Source organism: Odocoileus virginianus, chromosome 19 (assembly GCF_023699985.2).
Source record: "Odocoileus virginianus isolate 20LAN1187 ecotype Illinois chromosome 19, Ovbor_1.2, whole genome shotgun sequence".
NCBI classification, from domain to species: Eukaryota; Metazoa; Chordata; class Mammalia; order Artiodactyla; family Cervidae; genus Odocoileus; species Odocoileus virginianus.
The window spans coordinates 26,021,223-26,045,153 of NC_069692.1; the positions used below are offsets into that span (position 1 = coordinate 26,021,223).

Genomic DNA, 23,931 nt, shown 5'->3' on the forward strand with positions numbered 1-23,931 from the left:
AGCACTGGGTAGGAGGTTCTGCAGAGCCTGGCACCAACGCCCGAGTAGGCAGAACCCTGCCAAGTTTCCCTTGGCCGAGGGATTCCCAAGAAGGCCAGAGTGGAGTGCCTGGTCTTGGAGAATGCAGTGGCACTGACGAGCCTCCTCCTTGAGGCTGCGAAGCAGCACAGTGGCCTTCCACATTTCTGGTGGTGATGTGGAAGCCCAGCAAGGTGACGACTGCTCCAAGGTGGTTTAGGGAGGGGCTTAAGGAGAAACACCCAGACTCCCCCACTCTCCACCTAGAACCTGAGCCTTCAGACACTGCTTTTTAAACATCCTCGTGGGCACAACGTGTAGAAAATGCTGACACTAGTGCGGGCATCATGGACCCGAAGAACTCTAACTGCCATGGTTGGGCCTGGGCCACCCCAGAGGCTGAGGCGATCCATGTCACAGTACCACGGCCCATTCCTAGCACACCTGTTGGGGTGCTCTGCCTTAGCCATGTTCTCCCAGAGGAGTGGCTATTGTGATCTCACATATTACACGTCTGCTTCCAGGAGGTGGGATTTTTCTCACTGTGAGCTTCCAGGAATCTCTAGAAATGTGTACACGCTGATCTAAGGCACAGGCCTGATGCCCCAGACCCTCCTGCTGTGTGGTCAGTCTCCATCTCACCTAGTCTTTTAAGGTATGGGAGGTGAGCAGCAGTGCCCGCCCCCTCCCCACCCCCTACACCTCCCCCGCAGGAGGGAATTTCCAGCATGTCCCAGAGGTCAAGATCCTCCTTACTGAGCATCTTGGCAGCTCTCTGCTCACTCTCCCAATCAGAGTCATTATTATGGAGTATTAAAGTGACAGGCAAGTGCCACTTAGAGGCTACAGGAGCTGGAAAAAACACTCCAGGCTTCCTCAGTTTCCTCATCTACATTATGGGATCATAACCTTCTTCCCACTGTCCTCACAGGACAGTCAGATGGCATAAATGAGGTGATAGACATGAAAGCTCTTGTTAAATTATAAAAAGTTACGCAAAAGAAATGATTCTTTTTATTTCTAGTTTTAATGGGTGTGTGTGTGTGACAGTTTGTTTTTCAGTTTTGAAATCATAGTTAGCTCTGGTCGCCCTGTCCCAGCCTTTGCAGTGTACTTAGCCTTTGGGAACGAGACTATAAAAGTCCAGGCTAGCTACCACACGTGGGCACAGAAGGTAGAGCCTGGGGTAGGAGGGGAGCGGAATGTCCTGCTGGGGATCTTCTCATGTGTTCCCCACACTGGAGCTGGTGTGTGAGCTTCCTGTGGCAACAGAATTCTGTGAGGAGGATTACACAAAGAAACAAGTTCTCAGCTGGAGGAACTGGGTGTTTCTTCAAAATTCTGGTAGCCCTAGAGAAATTGAGTGTGATCTAGCATCACTGTGGAGAGAACACCGTTGGAGTTCTTTTATAAAGACTCCTCCCCGGAAGGCTGAATGAACCCTGAACACTGGGTTGGAGTTGGACACCTCAGTATGAACTCATTTTTATTTGAATATACATATATATCTATATCTGGGCTTCCCTGGTGGCATGACGAATCTGCTAGCAGTGCAGGAGATGTGGGTTCAATCCCTGGGTCAAGAAGATACCCTGGATGAAGGCATAGCAACCCATTTCAGTATTCTTGCTGGGAAAATCCGGTGGACAGAGGAGCCTGGCAGGCTATAGTCCATAGGGTTGCAAAGAGTCGGACACTACCGAAGGGATGGAAAACACACATGCATGCGCGCATGCACACACACACACACACACACACACACACACACACACATCTAGACAGACATCTATCAAGACCCACCTTTGATCCATGTCTGTTTATCTAGAGTTGCTTAAAGAGTGAGGGTGTGTCATAGGGATGCAGGAGTCAATCTGCAAGCTCCCAAAAGATAAAAACTGGAGTAGTTTAGCAGTAAAATAAATAACATAGTATTGGACAACCCGCAGTACAAAATAAATATATTGAGTCTACACTGATATTAATGAATAAGCAAATGAACAAGTGGAGGAGAAGGGACAAGTCTTCCTTATGGAAGAATTTCAGATTATATAGGGACTGATCCCCCTTAAGTAGGTAGAGTTTAATCCCTTCATTGCCCTTGAATGTGGGTAGGACCGTGTGACTTATTTCCCAGGAACAGAATATGAAGAATACAGTGGAGAAACATAGCAAATACTTTCTTGGCCAGGAGATGAAGGTTAACATCCCAGGGATGTCATGCATCTATCTGATGCAAGGAGAAGGGCACTTTGCTTCTGCAGTCTTCCTTCTCAAAAACTCATGTGCAAGTGAGTGTTAGTTGCTCACTTGTGTTGAACTCTTTACGACCCCCTGGAGTGTAGCCCACCAGCCACCTCTGTCCATGGAATTCTCCAGGTAAAATACTGGAGTGGGTTGCCATTCTCTTCTGTAGGGGATCTTCCCAACCCAGGGATCGAACCACAGTCTCCTGCGTTGCAGGTGGATTCTTTACTGTCTAAGCCATCAGGAAAGCCCCCTAAAAACCATAACCCCAGTCGAATCTTGAGAAAGATGTCAAACAAACCAAACTGAGGAACATTTGACAAATTACGTGATCCATACTCTTCAAGACTGTCAAGATCATGAAAAACAAGAAAAGACTGAGAAACAGTCACAGACCCGAGGATACTAAGTTCATGCAACATGTACAGCCAGTGTGATCTCCTGAATGAGATCCTGGAACTGAAACAGGATGTTAGAGAAAAAACAGGTGCAATCCAAATAAAACTTAGTTTAAAGCACAGCAGAAGTGACCACACCAAGCCCTGTCCCCCAGGGCTGATGGGCGTGTGGCTTTCTCCAGAGTCCTGCTCTGAGTAGCTGTGTCTGTGCTTTTCCAGTCTCTGCCTCCTTTGATGGGAAGCAGCACTTGCGGAGCCTGCCCGTGGTGAATAGCGTCGGGTACGTCCTCCGCTTCCTCACCAAGCTGTGCCGAAGCCTCCTATGTGACGACCTCTTCAGCCACCAGCCCTTCCCCAGGGGCACCAGCGCCTCTGACAATGCCCCGGAGAGCCAGGAAGGCAGGATGGAGTCAGGTAGGCTTTTGTGGTCTGTCCTCTGGGGCCTGCAGGTGGTCCCAGGGGTCCCCGCCCTCCCAGGGCAGATGAGGCTGCCACTGAGGGGGCTCCTGGGAACTCTAGGAGCTAGAGGTTCCCTCCCTCTGCTAGAGGTTCATGAGCTGCCCCTCTGGGCATCTGAGGCACAGCGAGAGCCAGCTAGGACCAAGGACACCTCGATGGTCCCCACCCAGGCTGCAGTGGAAGAGATGGCTCCAGCTAGTGAGAGCTGACATTGTAACTTTTAGGCCTATGTTTTTAGAATTTAGACACTGAGACTGCATCACTCGTAATGAGTGATCTTTTTTCTTCTCCTCTAATTAAGACTCTTGGGCATTTATTCATCATTGCAGAATAAGTGAAGGACTACTAAGCTAAGTAACAAAGAAATCCTGAAGAAACAAAGGCTAACGAACTGATTATGTTGGTCCTGTCTGGGGGCCTCAGGTTCCTACCCAGGTCAATAAAAAGTGTAATAGAGTGTCTATCATGGCAGGAATTTGACCTGGCCATAAATCATATATGTCCTCCAGTGAGACTTAGTGTTTCTCCCTCATCACAGGACAGAAGGTATCCCAGGGGCTGAATGCCTTTTGTACCACCAGCCCCAGAATAGCTCAGTGTAGGAAAGTGGTTGGTGGGAAGGGCAAGGCCACAATGGACAAACTTGCCACACCACTGTCTGCCCAATGGGCTAGGTGCCAGTGGGACCTGCTCATCCCCCACATAGTGGCCCTGAGTTATGGATTTGCAAAGAATTGAACATGAGTCCAGATGCTAGATTTCAGGTTTCAAGGATGAGCAGGCCTGTTGCCTTTTTCCTTACTCTGGAAGCAGTGTTGTTGATACATAAAGAACACATAGATAGTGAAACTGAAATCTAGCCATTATGTCATTCTGCAAACATTTGCTGACCCTTTTCCTGCTCCAAGTACCTTTTGAGACTCTGTCTTAGAATAAGGTAAATATGTGAGCTTAGGAAGTTTTTGAGGTATTGAGTGACCAGTGTGAATAATGAAAAAACCAATACATTTGCAGTTATGTGCTCACAGACAGGTTTAGAGAGTTCAGCAGAAGGATACTTATAATCAGAATGGCTATATTTTAAGCCTAGGAGGACATCAGGAAAGATTCTTAGCATAGATTTTTCTCATATAATGTCAAGAACCTTGTCTATAATTTTACTTTAAATTCTGAGACCTGGGAAACAGGAAAAAAATCTGGCCTTTACAAAGAAAGTTACCTAATTAAATATAGCCTGTGTGAGCAGATGCTATACACTTCTGTGTTTTCTTGATGTCTCTATATATCTGAACTTAGGAAAGTCTTCTCATGTCTCTGGGCCTCAGTTTCCTGTGTGAAATGAGGGGTTGAGTTTCTCATGTATAACCTTCTGGTTCTGACAGTCTATGAATCTGGCCTCTCCTATAAACCTTGGTTGACTCAAAAACATATTGTAAAGCTAATGTATCTTCCAGTGAATATTGCAATGAGAACAGCAGATGACTGATTTCATTTGACAAACTCTTAAGTCATTGTTATATTGAATAAGCAATGACCTATGGGACATAATCATAAAGTCATAGAGCTCATGTCTCCCATTCTCCTTGAAATAAATGTCACCTGTGAGACCACTTATTCCCTGTCCATGGATGAAATTTAGGGCAGATCTCCTGCCTTTCCTGGCTACTTTCAGAAAACAAAATATTCTTTAGTGAATAGTTAATATGCAGGTCAGTGTGATCATCAAACTTTAAATTTCACTCAAAGATGTAACTATTCCCCATTCCCAGCACAGTCCTGCTTTGGGCCAGTTGCCTGCAGCAGCAAAGGAAGGTATGGTTGGCTTCTCTTCACCTTCTACCTGTTGCTGCTGCTGCTGCTGCTAAGTCACTTCAGTCGTGTCCGACTCTGTGCGACCCCACAGATGGCAGCCCACCAGGCTCCCCCGCCCCTGGGATTCTCCAGGCAAGAACACTGGAGTGGGTTGCCATTTCCTTCTCCAATGCATGACAGTGAAAAGGGAAAGTGAAATGTCCGATTCTTAGCGACCCCATGGACTGCAGCCTAGCAGGCTCCTCCATCCATGGGATTTTCCAAGCAAGAGAACTGGAGTGGGTTGCCATTGCCTTCTCCCACCTCCTGCCTAGTCCTCTGTTTTTGCCCCTTCTGTATGAAGCTAACAGTGATTCCAAATCTTTCCTGATCAGAGTGAGGGAAGGAGGAGAGACAAGAGGTAGGAGAGTTTTTGCTTGACTAATCCCACTGGGAGCATGCATGGGGCTCCTTGGTTCTAGCGGGTGTTTCAAGCTGATTCTTCATCCTGTGAGCTCTTGTTATTGTTCAGTCGCTTAAGTTGTGTCCAACTCTTTGCGACCCCATGAACTGCAGCACTCCAGGCTTGCCTGTCCTTCACTGTCTCCCTGAGTTTGCTCAAACTCATGTCCATTGAGTCAGTGATGCCATCCAACCATCTCATCCTGTATTGCCCCCTTCTCCTCTTCACCTCTACTGTCCCAGCATCAGAGACTTTTCCAATGAGTCAGCTGTTCACATCAGGTGCCCCAAATATTGGAGTTTCAGCTTCAGCATAATTCCTTCCAATGAATATTCAGGGTTGATTTCCTTTAGGACTAACTGGTTTGATCTCCTTACTGTCCAAGGGACTTTCAAGAGTCTTCTCTGGCACCACAGTTTGAAAGCATCAATTCTTTGGTGCTCAGCCTTCTTTATGGCCCAACTCTCGCATACATACATGACTTCTGGAAAAACCATAGATTTAACTATATGGACCTTTGTTGGCAAAGTGATGTCTCTGCTTTTTAATATACTGTCTAGATTTGTCATAGCTCTTCTTCTAAGGAGGAAGCATCTTCTAATTTTGTAGCTGCAGTCACTATCCGCATAGATTTTGGAGCCCAAGAAAATGAAATCTGACACTGTTTCCATGGGTCCTTTGGAGATTCCCCCATCTCTCATCTGCATGTTCCTTGTCAAAGACAAAGGTAACTTGAGTCTCTGGCTGGTCATTTACAGTTCTTCCCACAGCCTCAAGGTATCTGCAGGTAAATCTCTGGCTTCTCTCTCCTGAGGCCCCCTGTGACTCCAGATAGTCCCATAGAAAGGATCTAAGCTAATCTCACTTCAGATCTGGCCTCTTAGAAACACTCACACATCCTTTGCCCAAACAAATTTAGGGCATGCAGGCTGATCTCTGCAGCCACCTCTCCTTTGTTCTTCCAACAGACATTTTTTCTCATGAAAATGAAACAATAATACTTTCTGCCTCTTGAGCTCCAGGGTCAGAGATCAAGCTATCCACAGGGCCACACTGAAGCCCATGGGAACACATGGGACAGTTTTTTCTCCACAATTCATCTTCTATTCAACCTGCTTTTCAACCTCTGCAGTTGTGCAGGCTGCACGTGGGTGGTCATCTACAACTGTAAAACAGGCTTCCCACCACCCCCATCTCTCTTTGCAGGATTTCCACACTTGACTCTGGTATGGGGAGCCTGCTGTCTTGCAACTTCAGCTAAAACTAAAACCAAAATAGTTTCATTTTAACATCCTGTCCCAGGAGCCCCCATCCGGCTTTCCTTTAGTGATCATTGAGGAACCCCTTGCCTTGGTTTCCACCATATTCTCTCCCCTTCCAAACTCACCATGCTGAGTGAAGTTCCTGTCTTTTTCCTGAAAGTAGCCACCTTGTTTCTTCCTTTGACTGGGGCAAGTATTTCTACATAAAGCTGATTTCCTTCCTAGTTGTCTTGGCTTTGGAAGCAATGACTTCAGTTGTCATCAAGAACCTTTCCCCAGCCCATGGATGCTTCGAAAAATGAATTGCTCAAGATCAACCAACTTTGTGTAAATTGTTCCTCATGCCCTAGGTGTTACAGGACCAAGTGCTGTGTCTAGGGGCTTCAGGGAAGGTGGAAGAAGCGATGGCATGGTAGGCTCTGAGCAGCCCCCTGGCACATGTCTCTCCTACCTGTCTGCATGGGGCCTAAGATGATACCATTAAAGAGTTTGCCTTGAGAATAAGACATTGCCTCTTTAAGACTGCCTTGTCAAAGTTCCCTTGTGTGTGTGCTAAGTCACTTCAGTCATGTCTGACTCTTTGCGACCCTATGGACTGTAGCCCACCAGGCTCCTCTGTCAATGGGATTCTTAAGGCAAGAATACTGAAATGGGTTGCCATGCCCTTCTCCAGGGGACCTTCCTGGCCCAGAGATCAAACCTGTGTCTCTTATGTTTCCTGCATTGCCAGGTGAGTTCTTTACCACTAGTGCCACCTGGGAAGCCCCAAAGCTCCCTTAAAGGATAACGTATCAAGTTATTATTACCTTGGATGAGGAATTAGTTTATTACCCACTTTCCCACCATTGTGGCAAGAAAGGCAGGTGTATTTATGAGGGAAGGGCTGGAGGTCTTTGTTGACTTAAGGCTTCGTATCCATGTCATTCCTAAACAAGATCATATAGTCTTGAACTCATTTGAACCAGATCCTGCTCTGCCTCAGTGTTGTTCATTTAAAGCTGGAGTGTTCCAGGCTTGGTGCCACACAGTTAGAGGGTTTGTTAGCATTCATTAGAGCATTTCCAGAAGACAGTACATCAGACAGTTAAGAAAATGCAAAGCCAGGACACACAAGGAACTGTCAAAGAAACTAAGATGTTTGTGGTTTTAAAAAGAAAAGGGTGATTTGGGGAAGAAATGATTTTCTGTTCTAGGATGTGACAGCAGGTCACATGGATTTGTTCTCTATGGTCCTGAAGATATACTTAATTAACCTTCAAGTCTTGTCACTCAAGTTCTGGTCAAGGAGCATCACCATCAGCTGAGAAACAAAAAGATAAACAGCCCTCCCTCACTCCTTCGCAACAGATCCTAGGCATTTAAAGACACATTAAAGTTTGAGAAGTATGTGTGTAAGGAATACTCTCCCAGGTAGAGGGCTTGGCAGCTGAGTAACAAAGTGGAACTCTCAGAAGACGGCTCCCTTGGGAGTCAGGTGGCGTTGACTTTGTAAAGAACTTTGAAAAGTCAAAACTATTTAGAAGTAGATGGAGCTTCTTGGATGATGTGATGATCTCCTCTTTACTGGTGACAAAAGCAGATGTCCACTCGTCAGGGCCATCAGGCTGAACTTGGACATCTAGAGGATGTAAGAGCAAGATGTCCTTCCTGGTCCCTTCCAAGCTGAGAGTCACAGCTGGGAGTGGCAGAAAACAGCCGCAGACAGTAAGAGGTGAGGGCCCCCAGGAGCCCTGTGGTTGGATCCCCCAGAAGGGAAGATGAGGATACCAAGGTAGAAGGGCTCATAGAGGAGCAGAGAGTGTGCTTCTTCCAAATCTCTTCCTCAGAGCTTTCAAATATAAACTCTTTCATCAAATGACCTTTCTCTTGCGTTCAGGGAAAACCAGCTTCAGACCCACTCAGCTGCCTGAATTCAGTCTGGACCGTGGAGTTCTTGGCTTGAGATTGGGAAGTTCAGTCATTTTCCTCTATGTCTGTTAACTGACAGCCAAATGTTCATGTTATCAGGTGGAGAGCAGTTCTCTGGGTGCTTTAGGAAAGTGGAAGCAAAAACATGGATTTGATAACATTTTTGGTTCTGGATTTGGATTTGATAACAATTTTACTTTACCTTTGAATGGTGGCTTCCCTGGTGGCTCAGAGGTTAAAGCGTCTGCCTGCAATGTGGAAGACCTGGGTTGGATCCCCAGGTCGGCAAGATCCCCTGGAGAAGAAAATGGCAACCCACTCCAGTACTCTTGCCTGGAAAATGCCGTGGACGGAGGAGCCTGGTAGGCTACAGTCAGTGCGATCGTGGAGAGTCGTAAACGACTGAGCAACTTCACTTTGAATGTTGGGGGAGAAAGGTCCCAGTTATAAGTAAGCTTTAGCCAGTGCTTCTCCACTTTGACTGTGCCCTGGACCCACCTGGCCATCTTGATGATATATGGACTCTGGCTCAGGATGGCTGGAGTGGGCTGAGAGCCTGTGTTTCTGACAGGCTCCCAGGGGATGTCCTGTGCCATTGCTGCTTAGGAACACAAGGAATGAGAAGGTGTGTGCTGATGGAGTCCTACTCTCAGAGGGAAATTTATGTCAGGTTTTCAGTAAAATACACCTATCTACTCTAGGATGCTGCTGCCCTGTGGAAGCACTGATGCTAGGGATGAGTTGGGTGAGATGTCCATGGGTGTGAGGGGGCAAAGTGGTCGGGCAAAGTGGCAGAGGTGAAAATGTCAGTAAGAAGGAGGTTTGCAGTGCTGGGGAAGAAGATGAAAGAAAGAAAAGAATGATGGCTGGCACATTTCTCAGTGTGGCCCGACCAGCACAGGCAGGGGAGTCTCTGTTGCCTTCCAGGCTTCCCGGAATCCCTAGAAAACCCTAGAGATCCATTCTCTCAGACCCTTGTCTGCACAGAATTCCTAGCTCTTAATTCTGCCTTATACTGCTAGAGTCCGGGTCCAGACCTCATCTCCCTAGGTAGACTTGAGGGCGGGGACTTGAGGACAGCCTGAAACACAAGTCCACAGTAAACATTTTACTGACTCCAATTCAGTGTGACATAAGAGAACAAACTGTGCTCACCAAGCGTTGGGGAGATCTTCTTTGGAAACCACAAATGTGATAGCTGAAGTCTTTTGCGAGATCTAATTTAGTGATTGGTTTCCTGCCTTCTGAAGGTTTGACTTGATGGGAACAAATTGTTTACTTTTTGTTGAGGAGCCTTTTTGATACACAAATGGTGAGATGAGAAAGGCCATTGATTCTTGACGCTTTTTGTTTTCTTCCTTGGCTGGTGGTCTTGGAGACAGGCACCAGAAAACTCTTGGAGTAACAGAGATGCACAGTACCTTCTGCATACCCAGCATCTAGAAATCAAATCTGCTTCCTTGTTGAACTACAAATTTGTCTAATGTAATAGCTCTTCAAAAGGATGACTATCCGGAGAATATCTCTTTCCAAAAGGTTGCTTATTTCTAAAAGGCAATAGAGCGGTACCAAGTGGCATGAGTTCCATAATATAGAAACATCCATACGGTCAGACAGCAAATGTTTTCTGAGTTCCCTCTACTTGTGATGCCTGCAGAGCTGAGGCCATTTGTTCAAAGCCAACCGGAAAGGGAGCAGCAAGGTAGAAACTGAACCCAGGTCTCCTCCCTGGCACTTTGCTTTTCCTCCCAAGACTATTGATGGGGCCCCATTACCCAACACTCCCTGAGTGGGGTATATGTCCTGGTTCCTGGCTCAGAAGTGTGACCACACAAAGTGGATGTTCACAAGTGGCTTGTGGTACCCTTGTGTCTCTTCTTCTAGCAAAGATGTAAATGAACAAAACAAACACCAATGCCCACTTAGCAAAATCTAGGCAGAAACTGAACTCTAGGTTGATCAGTTATCCTTTCTCCTTCTGGGTTAATACCTTGGCTGCAAGGAGTGTCTTATCCTTATTCTCGTGCCCTAGTTGCATCTTTGCTAGATGACATCCACAGGACAGGCAGAACCTATCATCCTAGACACCAGGAGAACTTCCTCATCCCTACAAAATCCACACAAAGTGGCCTGCTCCCCCAATACTAGGCATGGTTTGCGTGCTCAGTCACTCAGTCGTGTCCAACTCTTTGTGACCCCATGGACTGTACCCCACCAGGCTCCTCTGTCCATGGGATTTCCCAGGCAGGAATACTGGAGTGGGTTGCCATTTCTTACTACAGAGGATCTTCCAGACTCAGGGATCAAACCAGTGTCTCTTGCATCTCCTGCCTTGGCAAGTGGATTCTTTACCACTGAGCCACCTGGGAAGCCCCAGGCATGGTTTGACCCAGTGTTTTAAATAATATATGAAGTGATGGGGTTAAAAAAATAGAAATGAAGGAAGGCATGTGCAGGCCAATGATCAGAATATTTCAGAGCTATGTTCATCCTGTTATAGCCACGGGCCATGTGAGCACAATGAGCAGTTTGATTTTCAAGCCATGTGTTGAAATTGGGGTCATTTGGAAGGAGAGAAGAGTATCAGTGCCAAGCTCAGTTTTAAAGAATCTTTGAGAGTGTTTTGATGGACACGTGAAAAGGAGAATGTCCAGGACTTCTTTGGCAGGCCTGTGGTTAAGACTCTGTACTTCCAATACAAGGGGCATAGATTCAATCTCTGGTCAAGGAAGTTCCATATGCCACAGGAAAAGAAAAAGAATGTCCACAAGTTCTGCAGTAAATACAAAGGCCTTCCTGTATTTTTAGACAGATATGTCCAGGAGAAGCCCAGCCAGAGCTCTTATAGCATGGAGAGGGAGCGATTGCCAGAGTAGAATTCCTGATCTTAATTCTGCTTGTAAGCCGGTATGAGTTCATTTAGGAAAAGCTATTTATTCTATTTGCAATGACATCATTCATGAAAGTATACTGTCTGTACTTTTTATTTTTATTTTTTTTCCATTTATTTTTATTAGTTGGAGGCTAACTACTTTACAATATTGTAGTGGTTTTTGCCATACATTGACATGAATCAGCCATGGATTTACATGTGTTCCCCATCCCGATCCCCCCTCCCACCTCCCTCTCCATTCCATCCCTCTGGGTCTTCCCAGTGCACCAGCCCTGAGCACTTGTCTCATGCATCCAACCTGGGCTGGTGATCTGTTTCACCCTTGATAGTATACTTGTTTCAATGCTGTTCTCTCAGAACATCCCACCCTCGCCTTCTCCCACAGAGTCTAAAAGTCTGTTCTGTACATCTGTGTCTCTTTTTCTGTTTTGCATATAGGGTTATCATTACCATCTTTTAAAATTCCATATATATGCGTTAGTGTACTGTATTGGTCTTTATCTTTCTGGCTTACTTTACTCTGTATAATGGGCTCCAGTTTCATCCATCTCATTAGAACTGATTCAAATGAATTCTTTTTAATGGCTGAGTAATATTCCATAGTGTATATGTACCACAACTTCCTTATCCATTCATCTGCTGATGGGCATCTAGGTTGCTTCCATGTCCTGGCTATTATAAACAGTGCTGTGATGAACATTGGGGTACACGTGTCTCTTTCAGATCTGGTTTCCTCGGTGTGTATGCCCAGGAGTGGGATTGCTGGGTGTCTGTACTTTTTAAAACACTGAGCTAAAAGGGAAAAATGTAACCTCTAAGTAAAACACTGGGTTTTGTAGAATCTGAAATAGATTTTTACAATGTTCAGCAATTTATTGAATTCTTTTGCATTATAAGGCTTAGTTCTCTTTCAAATTCTACAGATATTGAGGAAGCACAAAGATTCAATAATTATTGGTTAAATGAATGAATGAATGTTCCAATTAAGTTGTTGGAACCTCCCAAGGTATTTTACTTATTTACTTGGCTGCACCAGGTCTTAGTTGCGACACACGGGATCTTCAATCTTTGTTGAGGCACGCAGTCTCTTTTAGTTTTGGTCTGTGGGATCTTTAGTTGCAGCGGGCGAACTCTTAGTTATGCCATGTAGAATCTAGTTCCCTGACCAGGGATGGAACCCCAGGCCCCTGTATTGGTAGCACAGAGTCTTAATCACTGGACCACCAAGGAAGTCACTCAAGGTACTTCCAATATGAGATAAATAACCCAGTATTGAATCACATTGACCAATTTGGTAACATTTTAATGTTAAAATGAAAAAAAAGAAATGAAGATAATGCTTCTCTTTCAAGGTCACAAATAGTCATGTTGTGGATTAAAGACACCCAAGACCTGAGGAGCAGAATGATAATGGTTGTAAATCCCTAGTAGGCTTTCTCCTGTTTGGGAGAGCTTTTGCTAAGAGGGAGTAAGGAGGAGAAAAAGAGGCTGTCAAAAAAGAGGTGGTGTAGATTCTTTCTTCCCACAGGGCTAGCCTCAGAAATTATCCAAAAGATTCCCCTACCTCAGCCCATGCCTCTCTTCAAATAATAAAATCTACTGGAAATCTTTCCTTTGTTCCATGAAGCTAACTGTCCTTCAGGTGACACCCCTACCCATTAGTCCCCCATGAGCCACTCTTAAACTGGAGATCATGCTGACATCTGAGTCAGCTGTAGAAGGCCTTCTGTGTCTCTGGCAGGCCTGTCCAAAGAGTCTCCTGCCTGTGATGGAAGAGTATATGAGATGTGGCCATCCCCAAATCTCCAGGGCCCACAGGAGCTGTAACTGGAGACTATCTTTTGGGCTGCTCCTCTGGACCTGTACCCTGAGCCTCTGTGGTGGGTTCTAAGGTAATAGCTGCAGGTTATCCACACTAGTATCTACTGACCACGTATCAGAACTAGGAATAAAATGGTAAACCTTGTCAAGAGGAATTGAAGCAACTTTGGAAACCAGTAGGCTTCTAGGATAAACTCCACAGACTTTCTCCTATTAGTGGGTCATTTCTGGGTCTCAGAAATAAATAGCAAACTCTTTGATTATGGGGGGAAAAAAAAGAATCCCATAAACTTCCTGACAGAGAATTAGATATTCTATAGCATATACATCCTAACTGCTATTGAATTAATAATTGTAACTTCCAACCTAGATATGCAGAATCAACAAGAATGTATTATTCCTTTCCCACTTGTATTATTTACATATTGCTGTGTGACAAATTACCCTAAAATTTAGTGGCTTAAAATAACATGTATCATCTTACAGTTTCCGTGATCGGGAATTCGGGTGCAGCTTGACTGTGTTCCCCAGCTGTGGGTCTCTCGCAAGGTGGCAAGCACCTCAGAGCTTGGCTAAGGAAGGACCCACTCCCTAGCTCATTCATGTGGTTGTGGGCAGGATTCTGCTTCCCACGAGCCATTGATTCCTTGCCACGTAGGCCCGTCCACAGACATGCTCACAACATGGCAGCCTGCTTCGCCCACTTGAGAAATACTGGAACGCTTTCCTAAAAGTCAGGATGTCCATTTGGAACCGGAATTTGCATGATGTCCTCTATTCCAGGGACTCCAGCATTTTCCTGATTAAGGGCCACTCTAAGTTTCCCCAGTTTCCTATGAAAGACCCAGAAGTTGTTGAAGAAACAGAGCTTGACGGCAGAAGGCCCCCCACTCTCGCCCCCCCTTCCTCCTGGAAATTCCTATAAGCCTCCGGGTGGAGGCTTTGGCAAAGCTGCAAAGAGAAGACTACAGAGAGGGAACCTGCTCTCCTCCGGAGACTCAAAAGGCATTCACTGTTCTAAAGCGGCCGACGTTGGGCAAAACTGCCTTTGGGCAAAATTTCCAGGAGAGGAGATCTTAAATCATAAAGAACAAAGTCTCAGGCAAACCAGCAACATTAGAAAGGACTAAGGAAGTTCAGGTGTCAGGCATTAAAATTACGGTTGCTTTCTGTACATCTCATTAGGGAGGAAAGTATAAATGTACTTGAATGGACCTGAGGGGAGTCATAAGGTTGATTCTGAGGGCTGAGCGATTTGAACTTAGAGACAAGCTTGAAGGGAAAATCTATACTGGCTAGAGACCAAGTTAATGGAAAATTTAATTGAGGCGAATGAAAGGCCAAGCCTCATAGGTGGTGTGGCCCAGTGCCCTTTGAACCAGGAAGGCTGGGACAAGAGGCCGCAGAGAGCCCTGAGGGAAAACGCGGTGAGCTTATCTGAGCGAGAACAAGGGGCGGGACCGAGCCGGAGAGAAGGAAACCTGCAGACCTCCGTGAGAAGCTCAGCGAAGGGCGGCAGGAAGGCAGAGAGGAAATCTGGGGGTTGCTGACACCACGCAGTCCCTCAGAGGTCCCCCCAGCTCCCACAGCCCTGAGCACGTGCTGGGCACCTGCGGTGCCGGAGAGGCGCGTGCGTGAGGCACCTGGTGGAGAGACGCAGCCACTCAAGGTAGGAAGCCAGGTGTCGGGCTCTGCGCCGGGGAGGGCAGCTCTACCGGGACCTGCCCCCTTTCCTTTCTGCTTCTCTCCTTGCAGGTCTCTTTCTCTGCTTTTCAGAGCTTGCTGGCTGTGCTCCTTAGGTGGTGGCACCTGGTTAAGCAGAGGGGCATAGTTACCACACAGTTTATCAAGAGGTGGTGAAATCAGGCTGACTGTATTACTTCCTCTTCTAATCTGGGGTTCAGGGCTAGGGATCCGTGGTGCTGCCATCTCATTAAGCAGCAGAGCCAAGGCGTTCACTGGACACTGATCCCGTGGTCTGACCTTCCTGCCAGCCTGGGCAGAGCTGTGCGGCCGGCTGGGCTGGGCAGACCCGCTGGCATTCAACCTGCCAGGAGCAGAGATGACTGAAGAAAGGGTTCCCTCTGTGCAGCTGTTCCTTCAGCTGGAAAGTTGTGACTAATGTGGGGAAATAAGATGGGGAATGGAGGGTGAGTGTGTCTGTGTGTGTGTTTGTGTGAGAGAGAGAGAGAGAGAGAAAGGGATGGGGGGCTGGGGAGAGAGAAAACTGTTTAGTGCTGGGAAGAACAGGGTCTGAGACTGGGGTGTAGGGTTATTATTGCATGTAGAGATACTATTTGAAAATAGTTTTGTAGATCGTGGTGTTGCCACTTTTCATGGCTTTGTTTGGTTAGAGAATCCAAGTAAAGTGCCATTAAAATTCTTTAAATAAATTAAATAGTCCAAGCTCACTTAACTCTGAGCAGTTGCGTCTTGTGTCCTACACGAAAATGGGCCAGCACCCCCCAAAAGAACTCCCTGGCCACTACCGCTGCTCTTGGACTTTCTCTCCTGACTCTTGGCTTTCTCCGTCCTGTCCCTCTGCCTCTTCTTGCTTCTCCTCAGAGGTTCTCCACATTCCAGGCACTCAGTTGACCTGGAAATTCAGCAGGCTGGGCTGTGCTGGGTGTCTGGGAAGCTGAGGATGCAGGGGCATTCCCCGCCCCCAACCCCGCCCCAGCCTCTGCAGGGGTGCAGGCAGAGGGAGGAGTCTACACTCCTCAGGCCCTAGAACTGTGTTCCCTGAATGAGGACGCCTAGACCTGGTGCAGATTCAGGAGCAAAGGGGTATCCTTTGAGGCTGAGGAGGTTTGAACTCCTCAAAGGAGGAGGTTTGAATATTCCAGAAGGAATATTCTTTGGGCTTCCAAGGTGACTCAGTGGTAAAGAATCCGCCTGCCAATGCAGCAGACATGGGTTTAATCCCTAGGTCGGGAAGATCCCCTGGAGGAGGAAATGGCAATCCACTCCAGTATTCTTCCTGGAGAATTACATGCACAGAGTAGCCTGGTGGACTACAGTCTCAGTTCAGTTCAGTCGCTCAGGCATGTCAGACTCTTTGCGACCCCATGGACTGCAGCTCACCAGGCTTCCCTGTCCATTACCAACTTCCGGAGCTTGCTCAAACTCGTGTCCATCAAGTTGGTGATGCTGTTCAACCATCTTATCCTCTGTCATCCCTATCTCCTCCTGCCTTCAATCTTTCCCAGCATCAGAGTCTTTTTCAATGAGTCACTTCTTCGCATCAGGTGGCCAAAGTATTGGAGTTCCAGCTTCAGCTTCAGTCCATCCAATGAATATTCAGGGCTGATTTCCTTTAGGATGGACTGGTTGGATCTCCTTGCAGTCCAATGGACTCTCAAGAGTCTTCTCCAACACCACAATTCAAAAGCATCAATTCTTTGGCACTCATCTTTCTTTATAGTCCAACTCTCACATCCATATATGACTACTGGAAAAACTATAGCTTTGACTAGACAGACCTTTGTTGGCAAAATAATGTTTCTGCTTTTCAATATGTTGTATAGGTTGGTCATAACTTTCCTTCCAAGGAGTAAGCGTCTTTTAATTTCATGGCTGCAGTCACCATCTGCAGTGATTTTGGAGCCCAAAAAAATAGTCTGTCACTGTTTCCACTGTTTCCCCATCTATTCGCCCTGAAGTGATGGGACCGGATGCCATGATCTTAGTTTTCTGAATGTTGAGCTTTAAGCCAACTTTTTTACTCTCCTCTTTCACTTTCATCAGGAGGCTCTTTAGTTCTTTGCTTTCTGCCATAAGTGTGGTGTCATCCGTGTATCTAAGGTTATTGATATTTCTCCCGGCCATCTTGATTCAAGCTTGTGCTTCATCCAGCCTGGCGTTTCGCATGATGTACTCTGCATATAAGTTAAATAAGCAGGGTCCCTGATGTACTCTTTCCCTTATTTGGAACCAGTCTGTTGTTCCATGTCCGGTTCTAACTGTTGGTTCTTGTCCTGCATACAGTTTTCTCAGGAGTCAGGTAAGGTGGTCTGGTATTCCCATCTCTTTAGGAATTTTCCAGTTTGTTGTGATCGACACAGTCAAAGGCTTTGGCGTAGTCAATAAAGCAGAAATCTTTCTTATCTTCATTACCCCCACTATAGTTTGGTCTCGGGGCTACAGTCTATGGGTCTATGGGGTTGCAAAGAGTCAGACACCACTGAGCGACTGAGCACACATGGAGCGTGCAGAGTATTCTTCAGCCTACCAGGCAGACTTTTTATGTAGCAGCTGGGAGAAACCGTAGTCCACAAATTAGCCACGGTGAAAAAGGCACCCCAGTCTCTTTTGAAAGTTCCCAAGACGCCAAATCCTGAAGATGTGGCAGGCTTCTGTGAGAGCCATTTGTGCCTGTGCCTTTCTAGTTCAGCACACTCTTGTGACCGTACAAAAGCAGATCAGTCCTTTTTCAGGAGGAAAGACTTAATGATTTACAAGTGGCATCCTTAGTGTCCTGGACAGAGGCAGGGCTTATAGAAGAGAAGTACATTAAGTGCCTCTTGTTCACCCTACTGTGCTGGTGTCCACAGCGATGAAGCAGCTTTAACTAGAGGCTGGGTTGTTGCCTCCTGTTTAATGAGAGCTGCCAGGGTGACAAGACAAATCATTTCAGATGAGAAGGAATTTTCTCTCTCATCTCATCTGGGAGAAAAGGACCAGGAATGTGTTAATCCGTCAGCCCTCTGGTTTGCCAGGAGTCTGTGTGCGGGAACCGGACCTTCACAAGGTACTCTCGCCAGACAATCCCAGGTCTGCTGGCCCCATCTGGTGTTCATTCCCCAGTCATCCGCAAAACTGCTTGAAAAGTGTAGTTCTGTCTCCAAGGATAGGTTTGGTCCTTCTTCTTTTTCAAATAGTCGTTTTGTAACAAACAATTCATGAGCCACACTTCATTAAATTCTTAAACTATTAGAAGTTCTGCTTACCTGTAATTCATCTTCCCTGTCTGTTGGATGGCTTAATGGATTTAAGAGTATAAACTGTATGTATCGAGCAGTCATCTTTTTAACTGAAGCAATAGGAACTGGGGTTAGATATAAGGAAAAAGTTTTAGGCAGTGAAGTTTGTGGCATAATGACCTAACTGTGAGGAGACTGTAAAATCTCTTTGGGCAAGCTTTTAAATAAGAGTCTCAGCTATTTACTTTGTTTTCCTGTTCAAACACCACCCCTGCCTGAAGAGAGAATTTGGAGTGAGCTCAAGGCATTCCTCCGTTAATTTACCACCTTTGTAATTTTTGCTTTGTTTGAGGAAACCTATAGAAGTATTTACTCAAGATATTCCTTTAAATGGATTCATTTCTTTTAACCTTAGCTTTTAGTCATCTCAAGCAGTGATACCTTATCAGTGGAAATATAGTTTGATGGGTTAATTATATCTTATTGCTGTACAGTAAAATACATGACCATAAAAAGATAACATTCACCAGTTTTTGTGTCTTCCAAAAAGAAACATGTTCAAGTCCTAACTGCAGATACTTGTGAAAGGGACATTCTTTGGAAATAGGGTCTTTGCAGTAATCCAGTTGTGATGAGGGCACACTGGATGATGGGTGCCAATCCAGTGACTAGTGTCCTTATAAGAAATTTGGACACGGATTCAGACGCAGAGGGACAATGCCATGTGACAAGAGAGGCAGAGGTTGGAGTGCTGTGTCTGCAGCCAGGGAACACCATGGATCGTTGGCTGTCAGCAGAAGCAGGTAGAGGCAAAAAAGGATCTTTTTCTAGAGCCTTCGGAGAGCATGACCCTGCCAACACCTTGATTTCAGACTTGTAGCCTCCAGAACTAGGAGAGAATAGATTTCTGTGGTTTGAAGTGACCAGATTTGTGGTAATTTCTGCAGCCTTAGGAAACGAATACACCTAAGTATCACCAAGAATCAGCCCCTCGCGGGCCAGTGGGATGCATTTTAACACTTGAGGAAATGTTGGGCAAGGTGTTCTGTGGGGTCCTTTCAGCCCTGTGGCTGAAAGGTGGCCTTCACTGGATCAGTTATTTCTACCCTCTGGTGTGATGTAAGTGTCAGCACCCCTATCTGTAAAGGTGAGGAAAGGCTGTTTTAATAGGGCTGGAGCAGATGCATCTCTTCAATTCTGCATTCCACCCTGGTGTGTGCACCTGACCGTGCTACTCTCTCCCGGGCTCCCTGGGAGCTGCAAGCTGTGCAGGACCGTGTCTGAGGCTTAGTGATCCGTCTCCGTGACTGTCTACTCGACCTCCTTCGGAGTCACTGGCACAGCCTTTGCAGGTAGAGGGCTATTGTTTGACGCTCTCTCAAGTCAGTTTTACTTTATGATGACTTCATTTGGATCAAAGCCCAGAAGCTGACTTTTATTACCTTTGATCTCACCCGTGGTTGTCAGCAGTTTTTAAACCAATACAGTCCACATTCCCTTGTTCCGCATCTTCACACGTTGTCATAGGAGAACAATATTCCATCTGCATCTGTATTTTTCAGCCATAGTGCAGATTGGTGAATTATCTGCATTCACTGCTGTAGATTGTTAGACTTCCATAGGCATATTTAATTTGGATTTGAAATATTTAACAAACAGAATAAATGTTTTAGAGTTTTTCATTGTTTGTCACGCATCTGCATGAAGAATTCATATTTAGTTCTTTATAATCTGAATTTTAATGCATCTTCTCTGTAATAGCAGCCTTAGTGCCCAAATGTCTACTTAATAAATATTTATTGAGCACCTTCTGTATGCCAAGCACCATGCCAGACACTGTGAGTAGCTTCCTCACATACATCAAAGCACCTGCCACTGGGGACGCAGAAAGGATTAGTATCCCAGACTAGGAATACTTTCCGATAAAGGGAATGGAATGGCAGCCTTGCCTGCTGACTGGCTAGGAATGTGCTTGCCATATTAGTAGATTCTCAAAAATGTTTATCTTCCTCTTCAGCACTCCATTCAAGAAGCAGCCTAGTACAGAGCTTCATAGCCAGCTCCTTCCTGCTGATGTCTTCTGACCAGGAGGGATGATGAAATGGAGGCCATCCAGGCAGAGGTGCGGAGTTCCAGGTTCCTGCAGACCTCTTGCAGCCCTGCATTAGCCACAAAACATGAGCACAGGGCACGCATGCCTACCCTTTGCTTCTCACGTCCCTGTGTCCTAGTGGCCAAAGCAGTGTCAGACTTGACTGCATAGCACTCTCAAGAATGTGTTCACAGCCAAACTCTGAGGCCTCTGCAGTAAGTTTTTAAAAATAGCTTTATTGAGGTATAATTCATATAGCATACAATTCACCCATTTAAATTTAACAGCTTTAGTATAGTCACAGATTTGTGGAGCTCTCACCTCAGTTGCAGAACATTTTCCGCATCTCAAACACAGCACACCCCTTAGCTAGGACCCCCAGCACCCCACCTCCCCCCCGCCGCCCCTGCAATCCCCAGGTCCAAAGCAACCACTAATCTACTTTTTTGTTTCTATAGATTTGCCCATCCTGGACATTTCATACAAATGAAATCATTTAATATGTGATCCTCTGTGGCTTGGTTTCTTTATTTAGCATAATATTTCAAGCTTCATTCACACTGTAGCATGGATCAATACTTCATCCCTTTTATGCCTGAATAATATTCTGCTGTATGGATATGCCATGTTTTGTTTATCTATTCATCAGCTGATAGTTATTTGGGTTGTTTCCACATTTGGCTCTTATGAATAGTGCTTCTGTAAACATTCATGTATAAGTTTTTGTGTGGAAATTCCATTTCTCTTGGAAATATATATACCTAGGAGTAGAATTGCTGGGTCATATGGTGAACTTATTTTTAACCATTTGAGAAAGAGCCAGGATATTTCCAAAGAGGTTTTACCATTTTACATCCCCACCAGCAGTGTGTGAGGGTCCCAGTTTTCTCTGTGTGTGTGTGCTGTTGTGTCTGACTCTTTGCAACCCCATGGACTTCAGCATGCCAGGCTCTTCTGCCCTCCACTATCTTCTGGAGTTTCCTCAAATTCATGTCCATTGAGTCAGTGATGCTATCTAACCGTCTCATCCTCTGCCACCCCCCTACTCCTTTTGCCTTCAATCTTTCTCAGCATCAGGGTCTTTTCTAACGAGTCAGCTCTTCGCATCTGGTGGCCAAAGTAGTGGAATTTCAGCATCAGTCCTTCCAATGAATATTTAGGGTTGATTTCCTTTAGGATTGACTAGTTGGATCTCCTTGCAGTAAAAGAGACTCTCAAGAGTCTTCTCCAGCACCACAATTCAAAAGCATCAATTCTTCAGCATTCAGCTTTCTTTATGGTCCATCTCTCACATCTGTACATGACTACTGGAAAAACCATAGTTTAAAGTACAATTGATGTTTACATATTTTGTATCCTGTAACTTTGCTGAATTTGTCTCTTAATTTCAATAGTGTTTTATTGGATTCCTTAGAATTTTCTACATAAAAGATAGTTTTAATTTTTCCTTCCCAAATTAGATGCCTTTTCTTTTCCTTACCTATTTGCCCTGGCTGGAACCTCTAACTCAGTGTTTAATAGAAGTAGCAAGAATAGAGACATCTTTGTGTTGTTCCTGATTTTAGGATAAAAAGTGTCCCGTCTCTCACCATTAACTATAATGTTAAGTGTAGGGTTTTTTGTGGACTGCCCTCTTTTCACTTGAAGGAAGTTCCCTTTCTTTCCTAGTGTGTTGAGTGTTTTTCTCATGAAAAAATGTTGGATTTTGTCAAATGCTTTTTCTGCATCTATTGAGATAATCGTATGATCTTTGGTTTTCATTCTATCGGTGTTGTATATTACATTAATGGACATCGTCATGTATTACAGTAATGGATGATGTCTTGTATTACATTAATTGATTTTCAGATGTTAAACCAACCCTGCATCCCTGAAACAAATCCTACTTCATCATGATGTATAAGTTATTCTGTATGTTATGGATTTGTTTTGCTAGTATATTGTTGAGAATTTTTGTATCCGTATTAATAAGACATTGATCTCTAGTTTTCCTGTGGTGTCTTTGTCTAGTTTTGGTATCAGGGTATTGGTGTTCTCATAGAATGAGTTGGGAAATATTCCCTCCTTATATTAGTCTGCCCAGCTTCCATAATAGAAACCTCATACTCGGTAGCTTTAACTTTATTTTCTCATGGTTCTGGATGTTAGAAGTCTGAGATCCAGGTGTCATCAGGGTTAGTTTCTAGTGATACCCCTCTTCCTGGCTAGTGGGCAGCGACTTTCTCTATGTCCTCACATTGCCTCTTTGTGCATGTATATGAAGAGGGAGACACACTCATGTCTCTTCCTCTTATCAGTACTTTCTTTTTAATCAGTCCTATTGGGTTGACGTCCTACCCTTAAGACCTTAATTAACCTCAGTTATCTCACTATGGCCCCTCTGTCCAAGTATAGTTGCCCGGGGGCGCTAGAGCTTCAACATATGAACATTTGAGGGAGACACAATTCAGCCCATAGCACTCCATTTTTATTTTTTGGAAGACTTTGTGAAGAACTGGTTTTAATTTTTCTTTAAATGCTTTGTAGAATTAATTTTTGAAGCCATTTAAGTCTGGGATTTCTTTGTTTTTTGATTACTATTTTATCTCTTTACTTGCTTTAGGTCAATTCAGATCGTCTCTTTCTGTCCGTTTGTCCATTTCTTCTAATTTACCTAGTTTATTGGCAATAATTGTTTGTAATATTTTTTAATAATCCATTTTATTTCTTTGAGATTGGTGTTAATGTCATCTCTTTCATTTCTGAATCTAATAATTTGAGTCTTCTCTTTTTTTTTTTTCTTGGCCAACCTAGCTAAAAAAGTTTGTCAATTTTGTTGATCTTTTCAAAGAGCCAGGCTTTGGTTTCATTGATTGTCTCTATTTTTCTGTCCTCTATTTAATTAATTTCTGCTTCAGTCTTTATTATTTTCTTCCTTGTGCTTGCTTTAGGTTTGGTTTGTCCTCTTCTACCCCAGTATTTTATTGAGGAAGATTAGGTTATTTAAGATTTTTCTTTATAAATATAAATATTAACAGATATAAATTTGCTCTAGGCACTGCACTGCTTTAGCTGTATTCCATATGCAGTGGTTTTTATATCTAGGCAAACTCCATATGCATCCCCATATGTGAGAAGACCTGCTAGTTGTCCTAATTAAATCAAGTATTTATCTTTTAATACCTATATTGTGGGAGTAATCCATACTAGTTTACTGAAGAAGACATCTGGATCTCGTGGCCCCAGATGTGCTTACTTATTGCCAACCTTGGGGGATCCATTGGTTTTTCTTATTCTAGTCACTTTGGGGATGTCCATATCTGTTTTTATCATGTGTAGTATTTGGATGGTTATTGATGGGGTTACAGATATGATCTTGTCTAGGGTCAAGAAGAAAAGGAATTGCTAGAATATTTTCTTCCTCTTTCTATCCCTGTAATTCCTCTAGGTCTTGTCTTTCCACAAAAAACAAAACACCCAAACCATTTAAATAGCTCACAGACAGAGTTCAACAGGCTGTAAGAATGAGCTTTAAACGTGTAGAAAGTCCTTATCTACTTGGGTGAGGGAGCTGAGGAGGGGGTTAGCGGGCTCTTCAGGCCCTCTACTCTCTCTGTACTTCAGACGGGCTCTTTCTCTCTTATCTGCAGGGTTTGGGGAGGACCATGGGGCCATCCAGAT

The 23,931-nt window shown here is 44.8% G+C and overlaps 1 protein-coding gene across 7 annotated transcripts in view; it reads left to right on the forward strand.

Moving 5' to 3' along the window:
* SCML4 (Scm polycomb group protein like 4) overlaps positions 1–23,931 on the forward strand; it is a 108,039-nt gene that overhangs the window by 62,379 nt on the left and 21,729 nt on the right. For 4 of the 7 annotated variants that reach the window (XM_070450011.1, XM_020892366.2, XM_070450013.1 and 1 more), the window contains one exon: positions 2,880–3,074. The exons of 1 other annotated variant lie outside the window; for it this stretch is intronic. In XM_070450011.1, the coding sequence (XP_070306112.1) occupies positions 2,880–3,074 (195 nt within the window). Of the gene's footprint in view, positions 1–574; positions 644–2,879; positions 3,075–14,227; positions 14,927–23,931 lie in introns of those variants that run through there. 2 more of the 7 variants (XM_070450015.1, XM_070450016.1) reach the window with 2 other exon arrangements.